Source organism: Chionomys nivalis, chromosome 20, assembly GCF_950005125.1.
Source record: "Chionomys nivalis chromosome 20, mChiNiv1.1, whole genome shotgun sequence".
Classification (NCBI taxonomy): domain Eukaryota; kingdom Metazoa; phylum Chordata; class Mammalia; order Rodentia; family Cricetidae; genus Chionomys; species Chionomys nivalis.
The window spans coordinates 6,643,717-6,668,983 of record NC_080105.1 but is presented as its reverse complement, the minus strand read 5'-3'; the positions used below and the strand labels follow the sequence as shown (position 1 = coordinate 6,668,983).

General features: G+C 50.6%; 3 protein-coding genes across 6 annotated transcripts; 2 read left to right on the top strand and 1 right to left on the bottom strand.

Moving 5' to 3' along the window:
- Window positions 1–8,276: 8,276 nt before the first annotated feature.
- Window positions 8,277–9,865, top strand: Nr2c2ap (nuclear receptor 2C2 associated protein). Of its 2 annotated transcripts, XM_057752466.1 has the most exons (5): window positions 8,277–8,499; window positions 8,694–8,784; window positions 8,963–9,068; window positions 9,138–9,206; window positions 9,724–9,842. In XM_057752466.1, exons 1-5 carry the CDS (start codon window positions 8,462–8,464, stop codon window positions 9,840–9,842), a joined length of 423 nt encoding a protein of 140 aa, XP_057608449.1. In that variant the 5' UTR covers window positions 8,277–8,461. The 2 variants fall into 2 exon arrangements, with proteins under 2 accessions (XP_057608449.1, XP_057608450.1); XM_057752467.1 differs by having other exon boundaries at window positions 8,963–9,205; window positions 9,725–9,865.
- Window positions 9,866–9,961: 96 nt separating this feature from the next.
- On the bottom strand, window positions 9,962–17,569 carry Rfxank (regulatory factor X associated ankyrin containing protein). 3 transcript variants are annotated; one of them, XM_057752464.1, is made up of 9 exons: window positions 17,510–17,569; window positions 16,154–16,345; window positions 12,514–12,594; window positions 11,985–12,050; window positions 11,698–11,798; window positions 11,460–11,585; window positions 11,060–11,126; window positions 10,760–10,840; window positions 9,962–10,097 (listed from the first exon to the last, which is right to left on the bottom strand). In XM_057752464.1, exons 2-9 carry the CDS (start codon window positions 16,335–16,337, stop codon window positions 10,027–10,029), a joined length of 777 nt encoding a protein of 258 aa, XP_057608447.1. In that variant the 5' UTR covers window positions 16,338–16,345; window positions 17,510–17,569; the 3' UTR covers window positions 9,962–10,026. The 3 variants fall into 3 exon arrangements, with proteins under 3 accessions (XP_057608447.1, XP_057608445.1, XP_057608448.1); XM_057752462.1 differs by lacking the exon at window positions 17,510–17,569 and adding an exon at window positions 17,156–17,345; XM_057752465.1 differs by lacking the exons at window positions 11,985–12,050; window positions 17,510–17,569 and adding an exon at window positions 17,156–17,345.
- A 345-nt stretch (window positions 17,570–17,914) lies between these two features.
- Borcs8 (BLOC-1 related complex subunit 8) lies at window positions 17,915–24,414 on the top strand. Its single transcript, XM_057752468.1, has 6 exons — window positions 17,915–18,013; window positions 19,782–19,894; window positions 20,479–20,543; window positions 22,993–23,103; window positions 23,779–23,854; window positions 24,038–24,414. The coding sequence occupies exons 1-5, from the start codon at window positions 17,977–17,979 to the stop codon at window positions 23,810–23,812; spliced, it is 360 nt and encodes a 119-aa protein (XP_057608451.1). The 5' UTR covers window positions 17,915–17,976; the 3' UTR covers window positions 23,813–23,854; window positions 24,038–24,414.
- The last annotated feature ends 853 nt before the right edge of the window (window positions 24,415–25,267 follow it).

Genomic DNA, 25,267 nt, shown 5'->3' with positions numbered 1-25,267 from the left:
AGCTGGTGCTGGGGCTGGAACCTGGGGCTTTGTGTATGCTAGGCAAGCACTCTGTCCACAGAGCCGTGGTCTCAGCCCTCCAGCCTTGGTTTGGTTTGCTCTTGAGACAGGGTTGAGCAAACCCAACCCCCCTCCACCCTGACACACACACACATACACACACACAAAAGGTTTTCCCCAGCAAAAAGTTCTCTTACAATAATGACATAAAATTAAAAACATAGTGGTAAATTTTAGGCTAAGATGGTGACCCAGAAGGTAAAGGCGGCAAGCCTGATGACCTGAGTGTTACAGGTTGCCCTCTGACCTCCACATTCACTCACGACACGCATGCATCCCTCCAATAAATAGCAAAATTGCTTAACCAATGAGCATGGCCCTGGGTGCAGCGTGTGGTTTGCATGTACTGTGATGTGGTCAATCTCCACCCGACACTCCCACACACTGCACTAACTACTTTGTCTGATGGTTCTGATACAACACCTGACCAAACCTATGTAAAGACATCCAGAACGGATCTTCCCAGCCAATTAACTAATTTAGGTATTCCTGCATGTCCAGAAGTTTGTTTCCTTAGAGAAACATTTTCTTTCTTTTTTTTTAAATTTATTTATTAAAGATTTCTGCCTCCTCCCCGCCACCGCCTCCCATTTCCCTCCCCCTCCCCCAATCAAGTCCCCCTCCCTCATTAGCCCTAAGAGCAATCAGGGTTCCCTGCCCTGTGGGAAGTCCAAGGACCACTCACCTCCATCCAGGTCTAGTAAGGTGAGCATCCAAACTGCCTAGGGTCCCACAAAGCCAGTACGTGCAGTAGGATCAAAAACCCAGTGCCATTGTTCTTGAGTTCTCAGTAGTCCTCATTGTTCACTATGTTCAGTGAGTCCGGTTTTATCCCATGCTTTTTCAGACCCAGGCCAGCTGGCCTTGGTGAGTTCCTGATAGAACATCCCCATTGTCTCAGTGTGTGGGTGCCCCCCTCGCGGTCCTGAGTTCCTTGCTCGTGCTCTCTCCTCCTGCTCCTGATTTGGACCTTGAGATTTCAGTCCAGTGCTCCAATGTGGGTCTCTGTCTCTGTCTTCTTTCATCGCCTGATGAAGGTTAATATTCAGGAGGAGGGAAACATTTTCTTAGTGAGTCTAGATCCTATTAAGTTGACAATCAAATCAAGGCGAACCATCCCCTCTCTCCCCGTATCCCCCAACCTGCGCAATGCCACCCCCATCAGAGCAAATTACATATCTTCTGAATTTGTCACCATAGAGACTGGACATGATGGCTTGCAACTATCATACTTGAGCTGTAAAGGCTTCGGAAGGAGAATTGTCATTAGTTTTAGGATAGCCTGGGCTACACAGTAATTTCCAAGCTAGACTCAGTTAAAGTAAGATCCAGTCTTAAACAAACAAGAGCAAGAAGAAAGAGTTATGTCGGGTGGTAGTGGGGTCACACAACCCAGCACTCAGGAGAGACAGGTGGATCTCTGAGTTAGATGCCAGCCTGGTCTACAGAGAGAGTTCTAGGACAGCCATGGCTATACTGAGAAACCCTGTCTTGAAAATAAATTTTGAAAGGCTGGAGAGACCACTCAGCAATTGAGAGCACTGACTGCTCTTCCAGAGGAACCAAGTTCAATTCCCAGCACCCACATGACTGCTCACAACTGTCTGTAACTCCAGTTCCAAGGATCTGCATTCTCACACAGGCGTACATGCAGGTAAAACATCAATGCACAGCCGGGCGGTGGTGGCGCACGCCTTTAATCCCAGCACTTGGGAGGCAGAGGCAGGCGGATCTCTGTGAGTTCGAGACCAGCCTGGTCTACAAGAGTTAGTTCCAGGACAGGCTCCAAAACCACAGAGAAACCCTGTCTCGAAAAACCAAAAAAAAAAAAAAAAAAAAAAAAAAAAAAAAATCAATGCACATTAAAATAAATAAATATTTAAAAAATGGAAGAAAAAGGCAAAAGGTGAAGGTGTAGCTCAATCGGTGCTCTTAACTGGTGAACCATCTCTCCGGCCCCAAAGAACAAGTTCTTAAAAAAGATGTACTAGCTTCAACACAATGCCCATCAAAATCCCAGCAAAATTCTTCAAATACCTCAAAAGAACGGTACTCAACTTCTTGGAAAAGCAAAAAACCCAAGATAGCCAAAACAATCCTGGACAATAAAAGAACTTCTGGAGGCATCACAATCCCTGACTTCAAACTCTACTACAGAGCTACAGTACTGAAAACAGCCTGGTATTGGCATAAGAACAGACAGGAGGATCAATGAAACCGAATAGAAGACTCGAATATCAATCCACACATCTTCGAATACCTGATCTTTGATAAAGAAGCAAAAAATATCAAAAGAAAAAAAAAGAAAGCATATTTTTTTATTTTTTACTGATATTTATTGAGCTCTACATTTTTCTCTGCTTCCCTACCTGCCTCTCCCTTCGCCCCTTCAATCCTCCCCCCAAAGTCCCCATGTTCCCAATTTACTCAGGAGATCTTGTCTTTTTCTACTTTCTACTTCCCATGTAGATTAGATCTATGTATGTCTCTCTTAGTGTTCGCATTGTTGTCTAAGTTCTCTGGGATTGTGGTTTGTAGGCTGGTTTTCTTTGCTTTATGTTTAAAAACCACCTATGAGTGAGTACATGTGATAATTGTCTTTCTGTGTTTGGGTTACCTCACTCAAAATAATGTTTTCTAGCTCCATCCATTTTCCTGCAAAATTCAAGCTGTCGTTATTTTTTTCTGCTGTGTAGTACTCATTGTGTAAATGTACCACATTTTCCTTATCCATTCTTTGATTGAGGGGCATTTAGGTTGTTTCCAGGTTCTGGCTATGACAAACAATGCTGCTATGAACATAGTTGAGCACATGTCCTTATGGCACGATTGAGCATCCTTTGGATATATACCCAAAAGTGGTATTATTGGGTCTTGAGGAAGGTTGTTTCCTAATTTTCTGAGAAATCGCCACACTGATATCCAAAGGAGCTGTACCAGCTTGCATTCCCACCAGCAATGCAGAAGTGTTCCCTTTTCCCCACAACCTCTCCAGCATAAGTTGTCATCAGTGTTTTTGATCTTGGCCAAAGATGTGTAAGATGGAATCTCAGAATTGTTTTGATTTGCATTTCTCTGATGACTAAGGATGTTGAACATTTTCTTAAGTGTCTTTCGGGCATGTTAGATTCCACTGTTGAGAGTTCTCTGTTTAAGTCTGTATTCTATTTTTTTTTTATTGAATTATGTGATCTTTTGGTGTCCAATTTCTTGAGTTCTTTGTATATTTTGGAGGTCAGACCTCTATCTGATGTGGGCTTAGTGAAGATCTTTTCCCATTCTGTAGGCTGTCATTTTGTCTTGTTGACTGTGTCCTTTGCTTTACAGAAGCTTTTCAGTTTCAGGAGGTCCCATTTATTATTAATTGTTTCTCTCAGTGTCTGTGCTGGGCTTATATTTAGGAAGTGGTTCCCTGTGCCAATGTGTTCAAGTGTACTTCCCACTTTCTCTTCTATAAGGTTCAGTGTGGCTGGCTTTATGTTGAGGTCTTTGATCCATTTGGACTTGAGTTTTGTGCATGGAGATAGATATGGGTCTATTTTCATTTTTCTACATGTTGATATCCAGTTATGCCAGCACCACTTGTTAAATATGCTTTCTTTTTGATCCAGAGTCAACGATCTCCACCAGAACAGGTACAAGGGAGTAACTGCTGAGCGAGTGAGCTAGAGCCAGCATAAACAAATGTAATACATCTTTACCTAGTAAAAACAATATCCACAACAGATTCCTGCAAGTTATTCTGTGACCTCCACACATAGTATTTGAGTGAAAACCCCTGCCATGAAACCACAAATAAATATAGGCAATAAAAAGATATACTAAATGCACAACTCTGAAATGCTAGATTAGATTACAGTCTGGGGACAGGAATGGAAAGTAGGAATACATTCTTGACACAAAGTAACAGCTTTCTCAGTCCCTTTAGCTTATAACATTAGTAACAACAATGGGATGGTTGCACCAGAAGATGCTACTCACTGATTAAAAAAAAAAGATGTACTGGTTTGGTGTGGTGACACACTCCTTTAATACCAGCACTTGGGAGGCAGAGACAAGTGAATCTCTGAGTTTGAGGCCAGCCTGGTCTGCAGCATGAGTTCCAAGACAGCCAGGGCTACACAGAGAAACCCTGTTTCAGAAAACAAAGCAAACAAATGAGCAAACAGACAAAAACAGATGACGTACAGAATGAATGATTGGCGGGAAAGGATCTGCTGTCTTTACCACTTCTAACGCTGCAACTCTGAAGCGGCCATCTCAGCCCTCCTTCCCCTCAGTCCACTCATCTCAGAGGAGAGCACAAGTCCTCTCCGCGTATTGCTATGGGAATGAAATAGGAAGTGTACGTGCGTGTGCGCGCGCGTGTACGTGTATACTGTGTGTATGTGTTACTGTTTTGTATTTTTGCAGTCGTCAGCACAGGCTGACCTGCAGCTCATTACGCAGCTGAGGATGACTTTGGTCCCCTGCTTCTCCTGCCTCCAGCACCTGAGTGCCGGGATGAGGCATACTTCACCACACCCAGCAGGGCTGCCATCTTGTTGTTGCTCATTTTGGAGTTTGCTGGGGGAAACTGAGGCTCAGGGAGTTGGGATGCCCCGCCTGAAGTTACATGGATCTGGACTGTAGCCCCAGAGCCAAGCTGACCCTTTGGCTCCTCACCAACTCCATCCCTGGGTTGGTGCCAGGGCTGAAAAGAGAGGGACTGGCCCCGGGCCCAGACCTGCTGTTGCCGGGGCTTTGAGTGAAGGAGCCTAGCCTGGGAATCTGAAAGGCTCAAAGAGCTATTTATAGGCCCACTCTGGGGTCCAGAAAGTCCCCACCTCCAGCCTGGAAGGCTTTTTCTGTCTCAGGCACTCTGGGGCTGCCATCAGGGGATGAGGTGAAGGGCAGATAAGTGGCCCAGAGGCCACATGGGTGGCAAGAAGCTCCTGGACAGTCAGATCTTGGGGCAACATTCCGCTAATTGTCCAGGAATACAGCCAAGGTCCTATGTGCACAGTCACACACAATGCCACCAACACCTGAGACGGACTAGGAATTTAAGGCTATTCTTGATTGCATAATGAATTTGAGCCCAGCAACCAACCCTGACTTACACACACACACACACACACACACACACACACACACGAGGAAACCCAGGCATACTGGCGCATGTCATTAATCCAAACACTTGGGAGGCAGAGGCAAGCAGATCTCTGAGAGTTCTAAGCCAGCCTGGTCTACAGAGTAAGTTACAGGACAGGCAGAGTTACATAGTGAGACCCTGTCTCGAAACAAACAAACAGAAAAAAAAAATGGTGAGAGAGAGAATGCCTAGACAGATCCAGTCCTTATGGCACCCGCCCTGCCTCAGAGCCTGGAGAGCGGTGGGAAGGAGGCAGTGCTCAGGCTCCCTGACTTAGGTGGATGAATGGAGCTTGTTGGCTGCCTCGCTGGGAACTCAGAACTACTAATTCCCTGGTGAAACAGGAGGCTCTTTCATGCCCAGGCGCCAGTGGGGTGAGGAGGCAGGAAGAGGGTGGGGAGCTGGCCAAGTCCCAGGGGCCCAGGCAGCTTCATGCCAGGGCCAGGAGTGATCAAGGAAGGCTGGTGGCTGGGGCTGTATGTAGTCCCTTCAGGCACTGGGGACACGTTTTTGTATTCAGTGCCATAGAAGTGACACCAGGACTATGGAGGGTAATGATGAGTCTGTGCCTGAAGACAGACCTTGTCTGTGAGCTCCAGCGTCTCATGTTATTGTTGCTAGGCGTCAACCCAAACAGCCTGCTTTTCACAGACAGGAAGCTGAGCTCAGAGGTCAAATGTTTGTCTGAGATCACACAGCCAAGCTTCTAACTACACATGCTTCCTCCATAGGCCTTGGAGGGCTAAACTGAGTCTGAATAGCCAGGACCCATAACTGAAGTCCTGGCAAGGAAGTTCTGGCAGTTACAAGCTAGCATGGCAGCCCTCCTGACGGTGACCCAGTTCCTCTGCCAGCCTCGCTTCCTGGGGTGGACTTGGGAGACACTAGTGGATGCCCAGGAACCCTTCTGGCCCTAGCAGAAGGAGGAAAGATTAGAGACCATTCAACCCCAGGGACGGATCTGACTTGGGAGCACTCATTCAGAGAGGTGGGGGTTCCACTCTCTCCCCAGAGCTGCTCTACCCAGTGGGAAGTGACTCCACAGGTCTGTCAGCTGCTTCTATGCTTTTACTTTTCTAATCCTGGCCTGAAACTCTTTCCCACCCCCTGGTCCCTCCCAGAAAGCCCTTCGGTCAGGAAGGGTCCCTGCTTCCTCAGACTGTTTGTCCCTGTGGCTCATCCCTCAACCCATGAGGTTTGGGGTGTCTGTGTTTGGTTTGGTTCCCATTGAGACAAGCTCCTGTTCATCCTATAAAACCCACCTCATGCCGGACAGTGGTGGCGCATGCCTTTAATCCCAGCACTTGGGAGGCAGAGACAGGTGGATTTCTGTGAGTTTGAGGCCAGCCTGGTCTACAGAGCTAGTTCCCAGGACAGGCTTCAAAGATACAGAAAAACCCTGTGTCAAAAAACAAAACAAAAACAACAAACAAACAAACAAACAAAAAACCAAAACCCTACCTCATGCTGGCTCTTTGAACAAGCCTTCCATAAGGTGTTAGGACAGCATTTGCTAAGAGACTTAATTCCTTTGGCAAAGGGGCTGGCAAAGGGGCTCAGCTCCTTGCACTTCCTGGCCCTTCTGTCATTGAACTATCCCCTTAGTTGAGGGGATGACCGAGCCCAGCTACTCAAGCTTAGTCCCCAGGGCCCACATGGGTAAGGAGAAAGCAATTCCTAACATGTGGTGCTCTGTAAGAAAAAGTATAGGGGCTAGAGAGTGGTTGAGAGCACATACTGCTCCTGCTGAGGACCCACGTTCAGTTCCCAGAAGATCTGATCCTCTTCTGGATCTATGGTATACAAACATTCAAGAAAAAACTTAATATACATTAAATAAAATTTCTTTTTGTTTCTTGTTTTGTTTTTGGAGACAGTTTCTCTGTGTAGCCCTGGCTGTCCTGGAACTCACTCTGTAGACCAGGCTGATCTCAAACTCTCAAACTCTTAAGATCCACCTGCCTCTGCCTCCCAAGTGCTGGGAAGAAAGGTGTGCACTATCACCACCCAGTAATAGCAATAAAATGGTTTTGTTTTTTGTTTTTCTGTTTTGTTTTGTTTTTCGAGACAGGGTTTCTCTGTAGCTTTGGAGCCTTTCCTGGAACTAGCTCTTGTAGACCAGGCTGGTCTCGAACTCACAGAGATCCTCCTGCCTCTGCCTCCCAAGTGCTGGGATTAAAGGCGTGTGCCACCACCGCCCGGCCTAATAAAATGTTTTTAATTAAGAAATAAGTTTAAGCCGGGCAGTGGTGGCACACACATTTTATCCCAGCACTCGGCAGGCAGAGGCAGGTGGATCTGTGTGAGTTCGAGGCCAGCCTGGTCTACAAGAGCTAGTTCCAGGACACAGGTTCCAAAGCTACAGAGAAACCCAGTCTTGAAAAACAAAAACAAAACAACTAAATTTAAATCCCAGAGAGGGGGTGTGATGGTACACACCTTTAATCCCAGGGCTCAAGAGGCAGAGGCAGAAAGATTTCTGGGAGGGAGTTTTAGGAGACCATTATCTGAATAGCAAGTTCCAAGCAGGCAACTTTACACAAGAAGACCCTGTCTCAAAAAGCATATTTAAGGGCTTAGAAATTGATTCAGTTGTCTTCGAGTCTCAGCACTCACACGGAATCTCACTCAACCACCAGGCATACCTGTGGTACAGGGACATCCATGCAGACAGAACACCCATACACACAAAATAAAGGATATGCATTATATATATATTATCTTTCTCTCACACACACAGATGTGTGTTTGTTAAAAAATTTTTTTGAGACAGATCTTGCTAAAATTTCTGTGCTGGCGTGAAACATGCAATTCTGCCAAGCAGCCTCCGGAGGGACTGCACCTGCCCACTATGCCCTGTGCGGGAAGCTGAATTATTGCCTCTACGGCGAGAGAGGCCCTCCGCAGAAGACACAACAGGAAGGCTGTGAGAACGTTTGTTAACGCGAAGGACACGGTATCCATTTCCCTCCAGCTCCAAGGAATCAGAAACTTCAGGGTGCGGCTTCTTTAAGAGGCAAACCAAAAGCACTACAAATCCCGGCGGCCCCGAGGATGAGGCGGAGTCTGTACTGCACTGCGCACGCGCCGTTTGCACGCGGTTCCGGGTCTTGGTGTTCGGTTCGCAAAATCGCAGACCGTCTTGAGCGAGGCTGTAAAATTTAGGAAGCTGCTTCTGTCTCTCTCCGGTTCGCGGATCGCCCGCCGTGTCGCGTAGAGGTGATCGGGGAGGGCCGGCGGCTGAGTTCAAACTCGCGCTGAGCCGCGATGACCCAGTCTTTGGTTTGCCCCGAGACCGTGAGCCGGTGAGACTCGGGACTGTGGAACCGGGGAGGGGGCGGATGAACTGGGGGCTGAGTCGTGGTGGCAAGGCCAGGCGGAGATCGCTGGGGTCCCGACCTGGTGTAGGTTAGGGGCAGGCTGGGGGTGGAGCCAGGCGGCCGCGGCCCTGGCTGGCCTGGAGGGTGGCTCCGGTGAAAGCCTTGCTCCTGCCCTGCAGGGTGAGTTCTGTGCTTAATCGCAACAGCCGGCAATTTGGGAAGAAATATCTTTTTGACGAGGATGAGGAAACATGCTGGAATTCCGACCAGGTGAGACGCTTCCACGTCCTTCCATCACAACTGTGAAGCAGATTCAGCGGGCAAGGTGCCTTGAGAATTTTGGGGAGACCTAGGAAGGACTGCGTGCGCACACCCTCCTGGCCCGGCTGTAGCCGTGGAACTTGACCCTGCAGTTACCAAGTCCCTTAGTTGACCCATCTGCTTCCAGGGCCCCTCCCAGTGGGTGACACTCGAGTTTCCCCATCGTGTTCACGTCACACAGCTGCAGGTGCAGTTCCAGGGCGGCTTCTCCAGTCGCCACAGCTGCCTGGAAGGTACTGGAAGGTCGCAAGAGGTGGGGGTCAAGGGGTTCCCTGGATTCTCAGCCTCTTTCTGCACTGCAGGTTCACAAGGTGGGGACACCCTCAGTAAGATTGTGGACTTCTACCCTGAGGACACCAACGCTCTTCAAATATCCTGCTTGGGCAGGGGTATGAGGGACCTGGTCTTCTGAAGGCGTTGGTGTAGCATGTATGTGTGGTGTGGTGGTGCAAGCACTGGGGCCAGCCTGGCACATAACCACACTGTGCCTCCTACACGTGAGCAGGAGCCATCGCAAGGAACTTTAGTGCTCTGCAGGTAGAAGCAGGAGGGTCAGGAGTCAGTCATTCTCTGCTACAGTGAGTTTGAGGCCAGCCCAGGCTACCTAGGAACCAGTGTCCCACCCCCCAAAAAAAGAGGGTGCTAGGCAGTGGTGGCACACGCCTTTAATCCCAGCACTTGGAGGCAGAGACAGTGAGTTCAAGGCCAGTCTAGTCTACAGAGCTAGTTCCAGGACAGCTAGGGCTGTTAACAGAGAAACCCTGTGTGGTGGAGGCAGGGGGTAGTGCTGTTGAGAAGCACCTGGCCCATGAGGTGGTGTCTGAACTGGGAAGGTGAGGCCTGTTGGGTCAGAAAAAGTCACCATTTCCTTGACCACAAGAGGCCACACCTTCTCCATCCCTACTGTGGAGGTGGACCGGCTGAAGCTGACCTTTGAGGACACCACGGACTTTTTTGGTCGTGTGGTCGTCTACCACCTGCGGGTGCTGGGTGAGAAAGTACTGTGAAAGCTACTGGCGCCACCTCCAGGAAGACCCCTGGGAGGCACCCAGAAGCCCTTCAACTTCTGCACAGATTTATTGGTTCCTGTTGGGGAGGATCCCTTCCCACCACTGTCCGGGAGCTGCCTCAAGCCAGTTGTGGGGCAGCCTGGCTTGTTCCCTGAGTGCCTGGGTCCCCAGCAGGCCATCTTCACTCTGGGTCAGCAGGCCCCAGAGTTCTCTGGAACAGTTGGAGGATGTGGTTCTCCATCACCTGTTGCACTGTGGGAAGAGGTGGGGGGAGGTGTGAGCGGGAAATGCTGCTGGAGGCCTTGAGCAGAGTGTAGCCACCAGGAGGTGACTCAGCCCAGCCCAGAGCCTGGGACCCTCCATGGTCCAGCAAGGTGGGGTGGAGCTACCTTGGGGCTGTTTTAAGAAGAGGCCTGTCCTCCACTTGGTGCTTCCCGCCCACGCTGTCCACTAAGTCAGAGCAATACCAGACCCTCGGCCAGTGTGACCACACGACTATAGCTTTCCCAGCCTCCAGAACCATGAATCCAAATAAAACTTAAAAAACAAAACCAAAACCCTATCTCTTGTATTCTGTTATAGCAACAGAAATAGAAGTTTGGGGTGGCCTCAGCGAAGTGCCCTCCCCAGTACCATGAGGCAGGGTGTGTCTGTGGCAGGAGGAAACTAAGACCCACATGTAAGCTGGGGCTATTAGCGTCTGAGTGTCTTGTGTGTGCCACAGAGTGGCTTCCATCCTTATCAGGAGCTGATGTCCCTAGCACAGCCCCAAAATGCCAAGAGCCAGGATGAAGAGATACCTGGGCCTGCCTGGGTGCTAAGGGGCATCACCTGGCATCCTCGGGGAGCGTCCTGTTTACCCCTCTGTGGCCATCCCACACGGCCCCTCAGCCCACCCCAGTATTCAAGCCCACCTTTGCGGAATCCCAAGGCCACTGCGAGGTCCATTGGGGTGTAGCCAGAGTCGGCCTCTGTGGTGAGGTCAGCGCCACGGGCTGCAAAGCAGAACAGGCATTGGGCACAGGGCTTGGGGACTGCAGGACTGAGGTGCCCCCACAATGCTCTGCAGTATACTCTTTGTTCATGTGACCTTGGGCAGTGGCAAGACCGCATTGCTCCCCTACCCAAAGAACAGGACTTGGAGTCTCTGGGGCATGGGAGGGGGTGCTCAACTCTTGTCTACCCTAGGACTCCTAAGGGGTCTCCCTACTCACCCAGCAAGGCCTCTACACACTTGACATGGTTCCCACGCACCGCGTAGAGTAGTGGTGTCCCTCCATTCTGTGGGATAAGACTAGATGAAAACAAAGGCTGGGTCTGCCCCGCCCTCTGGCTGCCGATCCAACCCACTTCCTGTCTGTGTCTCTTAGACGCCCATTCTTCCGAACAACCCTCCCCGACTTTCTCAGCTGCTTTGGGGCTCTTGCAGCTGCTGGCCCAGCCTCCCATTAAGGCTCTACTATCCTCTCTGCATCTGTCTCCCAGAAGCTGGGAACTCTATCAGGTGTGGTGACAGTTGTCCTGTGATCCCAGAACCCAGGGCAGGCCTGGCATCTCAAAGGGGCTCATCCGTGAGCAGGAACGGAAGCCACGGGGCTCACCCAGGGGGCTCACCCAGTCGTAGATGTTGATGTCCACGTCACGATCAAGCAACAGCCTCACGATGTCCGTGTAGCCACCCATGCTTGCAAGCGACAGGGCACTCTCTCTCTCCTTGGCCAGGATGTGGGGGTCAGCACCCTAGGAAAGCAGAAAAGGTAGTGATGGAGTCCCTGAAATCTCAGGGTCCCCAAGGAGGGCAGCAGCTTCAGAAGCTGAAATCCCGGCCTGTCCTTGCACCCCCAGGACATACCCACTCTAGCAGAAAGCGAACCGTCTCAATTTCTCCAAAGGCTGAGGCCCAGATGAGGGGAGTGAAGCCACGTTCATCTGGTTTGTTGATCAGGTTGTCACCTGATATGGGAAGGGATATGGGATGGGGATGGTAAGAATGCCTGCTCTCCTGAGTAGAGTGGGCAGGGTTCGGGGGTCACGTGAAGGGGAACATATACAGAACATGCACGAACACACAAATCGCTCTCACACAGAAGTTCCCCTACCAGACAGGCGTGTGCACGCCAGCACACACAGGACACGCACCCTTCCGGAGATGGTCCTTCAGTTGGCTCAGCTCCCCCTGTGCTGCAAGCTGGTGGATGGACAGTGCTGGGGCCGGAGACAGGCACAGTGCTCACCCATTCTACCCTTCCCCAGGCCTCAGTTTACCCTGTGAGACAGGCACAGTGCTCACCCATTCTAGCACCTCCCCAGGCCTCAGTTTACCCTGTTCAAAATTGATCCCGTTTTTTGTTTGTTTTGAGAGAGGGTCTCATGTAGCCCCGGCTGGCCCGCAGCTTGCTGGGTATGTGCGCTGTTCTCAGTTTACGAGGCGCTTGAGATGAACTTAGTTTTGTACATGCTGGAGAGCTGTCTATCAACTGAGCCATATTTCTCAATCCCTTATGACTTGTCTTTGTCTACGTTGGCCTCCAACTCAGTAAGTAGCCAGGGAAGACCTTGAACTTCTGACTGCCTGCCTCTACCTCCAAAATGCTGGGCCATGGGGTGCCATACCAAATTTGTAAGGAATCCTTTAGCCCCGCCCCACCCCTCCTTGAGTTCTACTCACAATCCAGGGTGGCTGGCAGAGCTGAGACTTCATTCCCACGCTGCCGGTTTGTAAGGGTTGTTGAGTGCTTCAAGAAGCTGCCTGCAGGGAGAGGAGGTGTTTATCTCAGGGTGTCCAGTCATATGCTGCAGGCTCTAATCTGAAAGAGGCCACCCCTGTGGTTTCCATTTGGTGTCCACATCCACACAAATGCCAATGGTAAATACGATCACTTTTTTTTTTTTTTAAGATTTATTTATTTATTAAGCATCCAATGTACTGCTGGCAAGGAAGGCACCAGGTCTCATCTACAGATGGTTGTGAGCCACCATGTGGTTGCTGGGAATTGAACTCGGGACCTCTGGAAGAGCAGCCAGTGCTCTTACCCTCTGAGCCATCTCTCCAGCCCCAATACGATCACTTTTTTTTTTTTTTTTTTTTTTTTTTTTTGGTTTTTTCGAGACAGGGTTTCTCTGTGGCTTTGGAGCCTGTCCTGGAACTAGCTCTGTAGACCAGGCTGGTCTCGAACTCACAGAGATCCACCTGCCTCTGCCTCCCGAGTGCTGGGATTAAAGGCGTGCGCCACCATCGCCCGGCTATACGATCACTTTTTAAAGGAGCAGGGCCTAAGTGGTACAGGCCAGCATTCCCAGCTATTCAGGAGGCTGGGGCATGATCGCAAATCCCAGGTCAGCTCGGGCAACACAGTGAATTTCAGGTCAGTTGGGACTACAGACTGAAACCCTATGTTAAAGAAATGGAGACTGGGCAGTAGCGGCACACGCCTTTAATCCCAGTACTCCGAGGCAGATGCAGGTGCATTTCTGTGAGTTTGAGGCCAGTGTGGGCCTCTACAGAGTGAGTTCCAGGATAGCCAAGGCTACACATAGAAACCCTGTCTCAAAAAACAAAACAAAAAAACAAACAAACAAAAAAAGACAGAGAGAGGGGGAGAAGGAGGGAGAGATAAAGACCATAAAAAAAAAAAAAAGATTTGAGGGGTGCACACCCATAACCCCAATCCTGAGGAGGTAGAGGCAGGAGAGAAAGCACACATTTGAGGCCAGCCTGGGCTACACAGTGAGATCCTGCCACAGAAAGAAAGAAGGAAAGAGAAAAAGCAGGCAGAAGGTGGTAGGAAGATAGGACAGGCAGCGAGTCTGTTCTGACAAATGGTTAGAGCAGGCGGCTCTCAGGCAGCTTCCACGTGAATCCCCGTAAGCACTGGGAAGGACACAGGTCCTGGTATGGCATCAAGTTAGATGTGTTTAAGGACTACTAGGAAGCTGGGCTTGGGACATCCAATAAGGAAATAGAGGAAGAGGGAGAGAGGGACCAACTCTGGGGGGTGGGGAGTTAAGGGGAGAGATAGCCAGTCAACCTCAGGTGTACTCCTCAGAAGCTGTTCACCTTGCCTGTGAGCCAGGCTTGGGGCTCACCATTTGGGTTAGGCTTGCTGTCCATTGGGTCCTGGGACCTTCCTGTCTCTACCTCCTCAGTGATGGAACTGCAAGCGTGTTTCACTACACCGGCTTTCTCTCCGGCTGCTTGGAATTGAACTCAGGTCCCTGTGTTCGTAGGATTGTATTACCTGACCCATTCATCTCTGTGGGTGCCTTCCTGGCTTTTGAAACAAGGTCTTGTGTAGCCTAGGTTCTCTGTAGCTGAGGATAACCCTGAATTTCAAATTTTTCTGTTTCTACCTCCAAAGTACTCGGACAGCCAAGGTCAAAAGAAAACTCGGTGTTCAAAGCAATACAATTCCCAACAGCACAAAAGAAACTGGTGGGGCAGGGAACTGGCTCAGCAGCTGAGAGCACCAGTCCTTCTCGCAAAGGACTGGAGTTCAGTTCCCAGCACCCATACTGCAGCTCACAGCCACCTGTAACTCCAGTTCCAGTAATGTCTTCTTCTGGTTTCTGTCAGCACCAGTGCGCATATGCACACACACACACACAATTTAAAAAGAAAAAAGAAAACACCCAGAAGTTTGCCCATAGATAAACAAATCAACAAAATGTGGTTCACCCACCTACTGGGATTGTATGCTACCATAAACAGCAATGAAGACCTGACCCATACTGCAACTTGGGTCAATCATGAGTTCAAGATGTTGGCCCATCTCAGGGGCATTTAGCAAGCAGAACAATGTGAAAAGGCAATTACCAGAGACGAGACAAATCAGAGCTGCCCTGGCCTGGGGAGCAGGGGCATGCACCTCTACTGCAGTGACGGCAGTACCGGAACAGACAGAAGTGATGGTGGCACAGGCTGCTGAAGGAGCCAAACATAACTGAATCGTACTGCAATCGTGTCCAAATAGTAAATGTTGTATGTATTTTACCACACTAAAGAAATGTACAAGCCGGGCAGTGGTGGCGCACGCCTTTAATGCCAGCACTTGGAACACAGAGACAGGTGGATCGCTGTGAGTTTGAGGCCAGCCTGGTCTACAAGAGCTAATTCCAGGACAGGCTCCAAAGCTATAGAGAAACCCTGTCTCAGAAAAAAACAAAAAAACAAAAAAAATGTACAAAATGGCCAGGCATGGTGCGGCAGGCACTTGATCCCAGTACTCAGGAGGCAGAGGCAGGTGGATCTCTGTTTGAGGCCAGCCTGGTCTATATAAAAAGTTTCAGGACAGCCAGAAGTCTAAATAGAGAGACCCTGTCTCTTTCTTATATACATATGTGTGTGTGTATATGTGTGTATATATATTTACATATACACCTATACACTATATTATATAATTATGTATACTATATACTATATTATATATTCACATATACACACAAAATACACACAAAAAAAATTGAAACATTTACTATGTAACCATGGCTGGCCTACAACCTACAATTCACTATGTAGACCAGGCTGGCCTCAAATTCACAGAGATTTGCCTGCTTCTGCCTTTACAGTGCTGGGATCAAAGGCGTGCGCCATGGCTGTTTGGAAGCATTGGAGGGCAAAGCCCCAGAGCCCACTGACAGGCAGGTCTAGCTCAGTCAGTGAGCTTCAGGTTCAGGCGAAGACCTGTCTTGAACATAATGTGGAGGCCAGAAAGATGGCTCAGCTGATAAAGGCGCCTGTTGTTGGCTTGACCTGAGTTCCATCCCTAGGACCCACAAGGTAAAGAAGAGAGAATTATCCTGAAAAGGATCTTATGTCCTCCACATGTGTGCTATGGCATGTTCACACACATGCACATACAAACATGAAATAAATAAATGTAAAAATGCCGCAGAGATGGCTCTCTGGGGCAGGTTTGATCTGTACCATCTGCACTGGGAGGTCTACAACTCAGGGTCCAGAAACTCAGACGCCCTCTTCTGGCCCCCTCAGGTACTGCCTGTGCATGGTATATATGCACGTAGGCAAAATACTCATACACACAGAACAACACATTGAAAAATCCATTAAAGCTTTTTGTTAATGTGTATGTTTTGCCTGCATAAATGCATGTGTACCACGTGTGTGTCTTATGTTCTCCAAGGCCAGAGGAAGTCTGTGGAGTCGCCATGGCTGTATAACCATCTATGGATGCTGGGAACTGAACCAGAGCCTCTGAGAGATCAAGTGCTCTAAAGAACTCAGCTCTCTACCTACCCCACCACTTTCCGAAGACAAGGTCTCCCTCACCGAAACCCAGAGTGGTTCTCACCCTGTGATGAGGATGCACTGGCTGACTCAGGGTTCACAGCCTCTGGAGTGCAAGGGAACAGACTGAGGACCACAGTGTCTGAGCTGTCTGGGGATTCGTCTCTGCGGTCCTCAGGATCCTCAAGTTCAGGAGCAGGGGACTGCTGGTTTGGGATGAGGTCATCTGAAAGCTGAGTGGGCTCCATGGTAGGAGCTGGAGGAAGAGAGGACAATAGTTATCAAAAATTCTTGGGCCCCCCAAGGTGGCTGAGCTTGACAACAAGTCAGACAGACGCCCTAAGTTTGATTCCAGAAACCCACGTTCTCTGGCCTCCAAGTCGGCTCCATGGCAAATCCCCCACCCCCAATACAGGAATAAATCAGTTCTTCTTAGAGGCTAGGTCTTGGTTAGGCTGGACGTGGTAGCGCACACCTTTAATCCCAGCACTCAGGAGGCAGAAGAAGAGGGATCCCTTTGAGCTCGAGGCTAGCCTGATCTACATAGTAAATTCGACGACAGCCAGGGCTATGTTAGAGACCCTATCTCAAAAAAAAAATCTCTTTATATAGATAGATAGATAGATAGATAGATAGATAGATAGATAGATAGATAGATAGCTGTGTAGTGCGTGTATGTATATGTGCACACACTAGACATGGTCTGCACACTCAGCTTTGCATAGTGAGAATGGGACACTTAAGGTTTTGGACAATTGCTGTTGTCAAGAAATTAACACCAGAATCCCAGGCCCTTGCACCAGGCAATAAAATCTGAGTTCGGGTAGTAGTCTGGGTTCAAATCCCCTCACTTACAAGCCGTGAAAACCTGGGCTATGACTAAGCTGAGCTCAGTTTTCTCCTCAATAAGGTGAAGAAACGAGGTCCCAGAGAGGTCATGTCAGAAAGCAGCATAGTGAGATACTAACTCTAAACTTCTCAGTGTCCCTCTGTGGTTATTTGGGTCGGGGTCTTCCAAAATGACTTAGGGATCAATAAAAAAATGCGACTCAGGAGGTTCACTCACCTCCCTCCAGCCTCCTCCGTCCCCCTACGCTGCAAGCCTGGGTCTCCCAAAACTCGGGACTCCCTATTCACAAACTTTTCTGGTCCAGTGGATCTAGTAAGGCGCAAATTGGTGATCGGACGATCGGCACTCTAGCTTCCTCTGCTGGGACACAGAGCAGCAACTTAATACGCGACGACTGTTTCCGACTGAAGCACTACCCCACTGCGCCTGCGCACTCCTGCCCAGCAAGAACCGAAGCTGCTTCTAGCTCTTTAAGATTCGAGGGCGGGGCACGGCTTCCTTATTGGCTAATAAGGACTGTGGCGCATGCGCACGTTCTCCTTGTAAAGGGCTGAAGGCGCCTCAGCCCACCTGAGGATTTCACTGCGCATGTGCCGCTGTGCCGCTGCTCCTGCGTCTTCGCCCCCACGGTCTTCCCGTCCGAGCCACCTGCGGATGGGAGGACGGAGCAATCTCTAGATGAGGCGGAGACATGTGGGCGGGACTCATCGAATTTAAAGGGACCGAGTATCATTCCGTCCTCTTAACCTCCCCTTGCCCTGGTCCCAGGGGATTATTGTGTCAGGGTGGCAGCAGGGAGTCCTTGACTAGGTATCCTAGAGCCTCAGGAAATCTCTGTACTGCACACACGCACGGCCCGGATCGCCTTCTTTCCCTCTCTCTCCTGTCTGAATGAAGCTGGAGCGAAGAGGGATCAGCGAGGCCGACACCAGAACCGGAGGCTTGCCGTGACCAGTTTCAACCCGGAAAGTTTAGGTAGACCTCCCAGTCTCCCGACTTCCGCTTCCGTTTTAGGGCTCCGCCTGGCTGCCTTCACTATGGAAGAACCAGAGATGCTGCTGAAGGGAAAGAAAGGTGTTGCGGGGTCCCGGGCGGATTGGAGGGCTCCGGGAGTCGCCTAGTCTCAGCCTGGAGAAGGCAGTGCAGGGCTCGGCGGAAAAGGGAGGCCACTGTCTCCTGGCGGGAAGTGATGTGGCAGCCGTGTAGTAGAGACCGGGGGCAGAGGAAGGCTCTGTTGTTTGTTTCTAAGACAAGGTCTCAGTATGTAACCCCTGACTGTCTTGGAAAACTCCTGAGAGCTGAAATTAAAAGTGCACACCCCAAGCTCTTTTTTTTTTTATCCTGTGAACACGTGAACGAGTGTGCGGGTTTGGTGGCGCAATACTCTAATCTTTACTCAAGAGTCAAGAAGCGGGTTACTGATTGAAGGCCAGTTTAATCATAGAGCGACTCCGTCTCAAGGGCTCAGTCATTTTGGGTGGTGGGGTGAAGCCTTAACCCAAACACAGTCGTGAGCACTTTGCCCAGAATGTTCAAGGCTCTGGGTTTAATCCCCGACACAGCAAAATAAATAAAGACAGGATAAGTAGGTTATTTTCTTTGGCTAGTGTGAGCTCTGGGTCGAAATAAAGGCAGGGCCGACGTCATTTTTGCCTTGGGAGTTGGCGCCATCTGCTGCCTGTAGCTGGGACTTGTCAGAGCTGGTCTGGTACAGGCAGTGGGAGAGGGGACAGCATTTGGAAGCAACAAGATCCTTGATGGATAGGGCAGGAAGGTTGGAGACTTGGCAGATTGGAAAGTCCTTGGTCGAAGTCTATCCTGGGATGATGGTTTATGTGCAGTTGACGCGGGGAGACATGAGTTTTAGGGAAATGAAAGCAGGTGGACTTAGCAGGCTCTTGGATGTAGAGGGCAGCCTCAGGCATGCTGCTAAGGCAGGGCTTGTGATGGGGTAACCTCAGAGTTGTTCCAGCACAGCAAGAGATGTAGGCTTTCACAACATTCCTGTCTTGGTCAGAGTACAGGCCACACAGGGATGTGGACTTGAGGCACCTTTGGGTTCAGTGGTTATCCTCTGCTGGGCATGGTGGTGCGTGCATGCTTCTCTTCCCAGCACTTGGGAGGCAGAGGCAGGAGGATTGGTGCGAGTTTGAGGACAGCCTGGCCTACACAGTGAGTTACAGGGAATTCAGAGCTACTGGATTCTAGTATGATGTTCCATACTGGTCTCTAGTGTGATGTTATTTTGAGGGTTTTCATTGGCAATAGTACTGTTCCCTAGTGTCCCATGGAAGTGGATTTGCAGGGGCGGGGCTGTGGGCTCAGAATGTGCTCATGTCCCCTTGAGCCTCTAGCTGACCTGGGCCTTTGGATGACAGTTACAGGGGTGCACTTCGATTGGGGTCAGAGACTGAAGAACTGAGAGTCTGATGTGGGCTGGGGCTCAGTTGGCAGTGCTTGCCTAGCGCAACATAAACCAGGTGTGGTGTCACACAAACGCAGACCTAGCACTCAGGAGGTAGAGCCAGGAGGATTGGGAGTTAAGGTCATCCCTGGTTACAGAAAGCTAAAGTCTGACCTGGGCTATATGAGACCCTATTTAAAAGGAAAAAGAAGAAGAAGAAGCAGGTATCTCAGCAGTTAAGAGCACTTAGTGATCTTACAAATGGCTGGACTTTGGTCCCCAACATTCACAACTGCCTGTAGCTCCAGCTCCGAGGCCTCCATGGCACTGCACTTACATGTATATCTTCACGTAGATACATACATATAATTCAAAATAAAATAAATACAGGGGTCTAATACTTGTCCCTTATTCCCATCCCCCCCTTATCAAACCCAGTAACAGACAAGTTCACCGAAAGTGTCTATGTCCTGGCCAACGAGCCATCAGTGGCCCTGTACCGGCTACAGGAACATGTGCGCCGCTCACTGCCGGAGCTGGCCCAGCACAAGGTGAGTTCTGCCAGCCCCGCCAAGGATCTCTCCCCTGAGCAGAAGTGGGGTACACATGTGAAGGGACTGAAGTCAAAGCAGAGATGCTGGTGAGATAGCCTTTGGCAGCTGAATCAGGCTGGACAATGTGGGGGCAACCCTTGGGTGACTTTTGAAGGAGACAGCATGGTCTGGATTAGTGACTAGCAAGGTGAGGAAAGAGCCCAAGAAAGGGTCTGCCAGGTAGATGCAATAGCCAGTCCTAAGGGTTTGACTCGAGGCCTGCTAGTCACACAGAGCCCCTAGGGGAAAAGGATAGCAGAAGGCAAAGTCAAGACAGCTGGGGGAATGGAGCACTCAGACGGGGAGTGGAGGACTCAGGTGAGGAGTAGAGCACTCAGACGGGGAGTGGAGCACTCAGGGGTGGTAGAGAACTCAGGTGGGGTGGTGGAGCACTAGTGGGGAAGTGAAGCACTCAGGTGGGGTGGTAGAGCACGGGAGTAGAGGACTTGGTGGAGCTTGGAGAATGGGAAGCTCAGAGAGGATCTGACATCTAACACTGGTTCCCATAGAGCCTTCCCTCCTAACACTCCCCAATCCTGCAGGCTGACATGCAGAGATGGGAGGAGCAGAGCCAGGGTGCTATATACACCGTGGAGTATGCCTGCAGGTGAGACACCCTGCTCCATCTGTCAGAGGGAGAGTGACGTAGATTCCCAGTCCCATCCCCCCGTTGTGGTATAGCCCCGACACCTCTGTTGGGTTTCTCACAGTTGTTGGGGAGTTTGGGGACCTGTTTGCCTCTGACTTGGGGTAGGGTGGGTGGCTCGCGGGATAAAGTGCTTTTATCCACAAGTCGCATCTGAAGAGCCCTTGTTGACCGATTGTGAGCACCAGCAAGTCCAGCTCCAAGAAGGTAGAGGCAGGAGCATGCCTGGAGCTCCCCTAGGCAGACGGTTCTGTCAGCAAGTTCCTAGTTCCCTGAGAGACTGTTGTCTCAGATTAGTGACTCAGCTGATAGAAGGCTTGCCTGAAAAATAAGGTGGAGAACGATTGACAAACATGCCCAGTGTTGGCCTCTGTCCTCCACACACATGCAAACACCCACAAACACATACACACACATAACCATACCGGCACAAAAATCAGCTGGACCAGCCGGGCGGTGGTGGCGCACGCCTTTAATCCCAGCACTCGGGAGGCAGAGGCAGGCGAATCTCTGTGAGTTCGAGACCAGCCTGGTCTACAAGAGCTAGTTCCAGGACAGGCTCCAAAACCACAGAGAAACCCTGTCTCGAGAAAAAAAAAAAAAAAAAATCAGCTGGACCACAGCTAAGGGGGGTCAGGGCTGCCTTGTACCCTGTGCGTGTGTACCTTCCATGCAGACCCCGGGCAGCAGTGCTGAGTGAGCATGCCCTACCACTTCTGCCTGTCTTGTTGGTTTGTTTTTGTTTTTGTTTTTTGTTTTTTTGTCCTGTTGTTTTTAAGTTGGGTTTTAGTGTATCTCCAGGCTGATCTTGAATACTCAGGATTAAGCAGTCCTGCCTCCACTTTCCCAGGAGCTGAGGGCAGTTTGCACATGACTTTTGCTCACACCTGAGATTGTGTGTGTGTGTGTGTAGGCACACATGTGCCATGTCATTGTCAGGGCATAAATTTCATTCCCTCTCCAGGTTCGAGGACCCATATTTGGCTCTGTGAGTATGGCCTTGAGTCTTTGTGCCCATTGGGCTGTCTGAAAGCCCAAGTCATGCCGGGCGGTGGTGGCGCACGCCTTTAATCCCAGCACTTGGGAGGCAGAGGCAGGCGGATCTCTGTGAGTTTGAGGCCAGCCTGGTCTACAAGAGCTAGTTTTAGGGCAGGCTCCAAAACCACAGAGAAACCCTGTCTCGAAAAAAATCAAAACAAGGGGCTGGAGAGATGGCTCAGAGGTTAAGAGCATTGCCGCTCTTCCAAAGGTCCTGAGTTCAATTCCCGGCAACCACATGGTGGCTCACAACCATCTGTAGTGAGGTCTGGTGCCCTCTTCTGGCCTGCAGACATACACACAGACAGAATATTGTATGCATAATAAATACATAAATATAAAAAAAAATCAAAAAGAAAGGAAAGAAAAGCCTAAGTCTTCCTCTCGTAATGTCTCACTAGGTAGCCCTGACTGTGTTGGAATTCACTCTGTAGACCAGGCTGGCCTCAAACTCAGAAATCCTCCTGCCTCTGTGTCACAAGTGCTGGGATTAAAGGCGTGCGCCATGACACCTGGCTCTTCTCTGCATTCTTGGGCCTCCTCCTCGGCGGCAGGTCAGTTCTTTTGAGCCATCGTCCCTGTGTTCTGCCTACTGTGCGGCCTGGGCCACTCACCCACTCCAGTGTCTCACTGCTTCTGTTAAGTGCGGTCTCAGCTGGCTGCTTTTGCTACGCACACCTCGATTGCCTGGGATCGCATGGACTCCTAATGAGGACTTGATCCCCTCATCAAAAATTCTGTGGGATTTGCCGGACATGAGAGTGATAAAACCCTTCACACAGATCACTCTGCTGCTCCCAGGAAGGATGTGGGCTGGTGACAGGGCACCCGTGCCAAGCCTGACCACTTGTGAGTCAGGACTGACTCCTGCAGGGTGCCCTCTGACCTCCACCTGCTGCCGCTCGCAGATGCAGCCCCTCCTCACAGAAATACAGGGTCTTCCTCTACGATCCAGGCTGGCTCCAAACTTGGGATCTTTCTGCCTCAGCCTCCTCCAGTCCTGGAACACAGGCATGCCTCATCTATCCTAACTTCAAATCCTAAAAGCAGAGTTACACAGCCAGCCATCTTTTAAACACTAGATAAAGAGCAGTTCCAGTCCTGTAAAGCAGTACCTACGGCAGTCGCTGGGCTGAGAGGCCCCCACATCAGTCCCTGGGCTGAGAGGCGTCCACGGCGGTCCCTGGGCTGAGTTGTCTCGGATTTAGATCGTTTCCTTTACAGACATGAAACCCTTTTTAATTGTTAATAGTTAGCAGTGTTGAAGTCTGAGCCCACATTTTGCAGCTCCCGACTGAGAGACTGCTGCTCTGGACAGGATAGGGACATTCCTGGTGGCCTTGATGCTGATCCTCACTCCTTTCTGTTTCAGTGCTGTGAAGAGCCTGGTGGACAGCAGTGTGTACTTCCGTAGTGTCGAAGGCCTGCTCAAACAGGCCATCAGTATCCGGGACCACATGAACACCAGCGCCCAGGGCCACAGGTAGCCCAGCCACCCGCCCCTGTCAGCACCCTAACCAGTGAGCTGTGCAGGTGTTCTTTGTCATCTGTGGCACAAATCCCAGCTGTATGTGAGGAACTGTGACAGCCGTGCCTGGTTGACAGACTCACAAGGACAGTGACCTAGAAACAGGTCAGAAGAAGTGTGTGGGAAAGCAGCATCCCCAGGGAAGTGAACAGAGCAAGGCCCTGAGACTAGCACTCTTGCCCAGGGAGAGAGCATGGGGAATGATTTAGTGGGAAGCTGTGCTGGTGGGGGCTGGGCTCTCCATCCTGCCCTGCCGGGCTGTCTCCAGCTGAAGCCCAGGGAGATGACAAGCACCTACTGTCCTTAGATTTCTCCATGTTGATTATAACTCAATAAACTCGTAGCTGACCCGCACCAGCCTCAGCCAGTCTTCACCTGACTCCGCCGACTCTGGTCTGTTGCTGGAATGACAGGAGCAGCAACAGGAACGCTGCATCTGGGTTGCACCCTATCCTTCCAGTCAGCTTGGCCTGGCCTCTGAAGTAGGTGCTGATTCCACCCTTATAGAAGACCAAAGGCTCAGACCATGGTCTTGAGGTTCAGGGTGTGACTCCAACCCCTAGTCAGCTAGGCTGAGTTGTCTCCTGATCTGTGGCATCAGTCTCATGCATTCCAAATGTTTTTTTCCAGCCAGGAGAAACCATCCCCTCCTACTGTGGCCTGACCCTGACCATGCAAAACTCAGGGCCACCAGCTGCCCACCCAGGTCAGTGCAGAGGCTGCCACTCTACTGAGCTAACCCCTTTCTTTGTGTCCCTGCAGCCTGCTGTCTAACTGTTGGGCTTTCTGGCTGCTCTTCAGGGATGGTTTCTTGGCTGGGGGTAGGTGTGTCTCACTCTGATGAATCTCTGTTGCTCAGGCCTCATGTTGCTTCATCTTCCTCCCTTAGGCAGAGACCTGGCTCCTATGCCCCCAACCACTCAGCTGCTGTGTGACCTTGAGGCTGCATCCTCACTTCTCTGTAAACATGGCTTATCCAGCTGAGGCCATGTGGTCAGTGATGACATACATTGTGACATTGTGTCCATGCAAGAGAGAAGCGTCCACAGTCCTGACCCTTACAATACTATAAACTGACCAGCTCCTGATGCTGCTTCAGGCTGCAGGGAGTTGGGTGCTTCCTCTGGCCGTTGCCTGTTGCTGTGTTGGGGAGGGGGTCCAGGGTCCTCTCCACCTCAGACAGAGGGGCTCACCCACGGGTCCCACTTGTGCTGCGAAGGCAGAGTGTAAACACCGGCTCACAGCCCAGAGGCGCAGAGTGTAAGTCAGCACTTACTGGGTGATGAGGTCGTCAAGCATTAATTAAGCATCTCACTTGTACAGTAAAGCATTTCTCAGCTCTTTGGGTAGCAAGAACTACTGGGCACCAGTCAGTGGGCATTCAGTGGCAAGCCTCAGCTTGCCAGGTATCTGGACTCTTAGCAGCTGTTGTGCCCACCACAGGAGATGGGCAGATTTTCACTTGAGCATCTGGAAGGGCTCCCAGGTATGTGCACTGATCCTGTCGGCACTGGTGCACGCCTAGGCACCCGTGTCATGTGTCTCCTGCTCTGCTCACCTCGTGGCATCCTGGGCTCTGGATCCTAACTTCATCTCTTCAGACTTCTTCACCTCCCTGGGATCCGCAGCCGTCTGAGTTCCAAAGCCACTCTCCCGGGTTACCAGTGGCCTTCATGGGTTCAGATCCTCACAGCCTGTCCAGACCCAAGACCCTCCGCACAATCTCTTATACAAGAGGAAACTGGCTTGGTGGTGGGATAGCCCGCCCCAGGCACTGCCCCCACTCGAACCCTGATGGGTTCGAGTCCTGGCCTTCCCACCCTTAGCTCCCCCACCCCCTTTCCAGTCCTTGCAGAAGCAGACCCCTGGACATCACACTGAGAACTCAACAGGAACTCCTGGCTCCATAATTGCTCCCCTTGGCCATGAACCAGGCTCACTATTCCAGTTGCACCCCAGGGCAATCTTGGTGCGCATACATGAATATTCAGAAGTTGTTCTTCCATGCTGGGGCCACATAGCTGAAGACCAGACCCTGACCCTGCTTCTGACAAGTGATGCAGGGCTGGGTGCTGGCTTCTCTGAGATCGAGGTGAACACATCTCCCTGTCTGATCTCT

Bases quoted from the DNA above. Each gene is read 5' to 3' on its own strand.
- Nr2c2ap (XM_057752466.1), top strand. From the start codon at position 8,462: ATGACCCAGTCTTTGGTTTGCCCCGAGACCGTGAGCCG. The intron at 8,500-8,693 runs GTGAGACTCGGG...CCTGCCCTGCAG, and splicing joins TGCCCCGAGACCGTGAGCCG to GGTGAGTTCTGTGCTTAATC. The intron at 9,069-9,137 runs GTACTGGAAGGT...TCTGCACTGCAG, and splicing joins TCGCCACAGCTGCCTGGAAG to GTTCACAAGGTGGGGACACC.
- Rfxank (XM_057752464.1), bottom strand. From the start codon at position 16,337: ATGGAGCCCACTCAGCTTTCAGATGACCTCATCCCAAACCAGCAGTCC. The intron at 11,127-11,459 runs GTGAGCCCCCTG...CTTATCCCACAG, and splicing joins ACATCAACATCTACGACTGG to AATGGAGGGACACCACTACT. The intron at 10,098-10,759 runs GTGGGCTTGAAT...CTCTTCCCACAG, and splicing joins GGCCTTGGGATTCCGCAAAG to TGCAACAGGTGATGGAGAAC.
- Borcs8 (XM_057752468.1), top strand. From the start codon at position 17,977: ATGGAAGAACCAGAGATGCTGCTGAAGGGAAAGAAAG. The intron at 19,895-20,478 runs GTGAGTTCTGCC...CCAATCCTGCAG, and splicing joins CGGAGCTGGCCCAGCACAAG to GCTGACATGCAGAGATGGGA. The intron at 23,104-23,778 runs GTAGCCCAGCCA...GTTTTTTTCCAG, and splicing joins ACCAGCGCCCAGGGCCACAG to CCAGGAGAAACCATCCCCTC.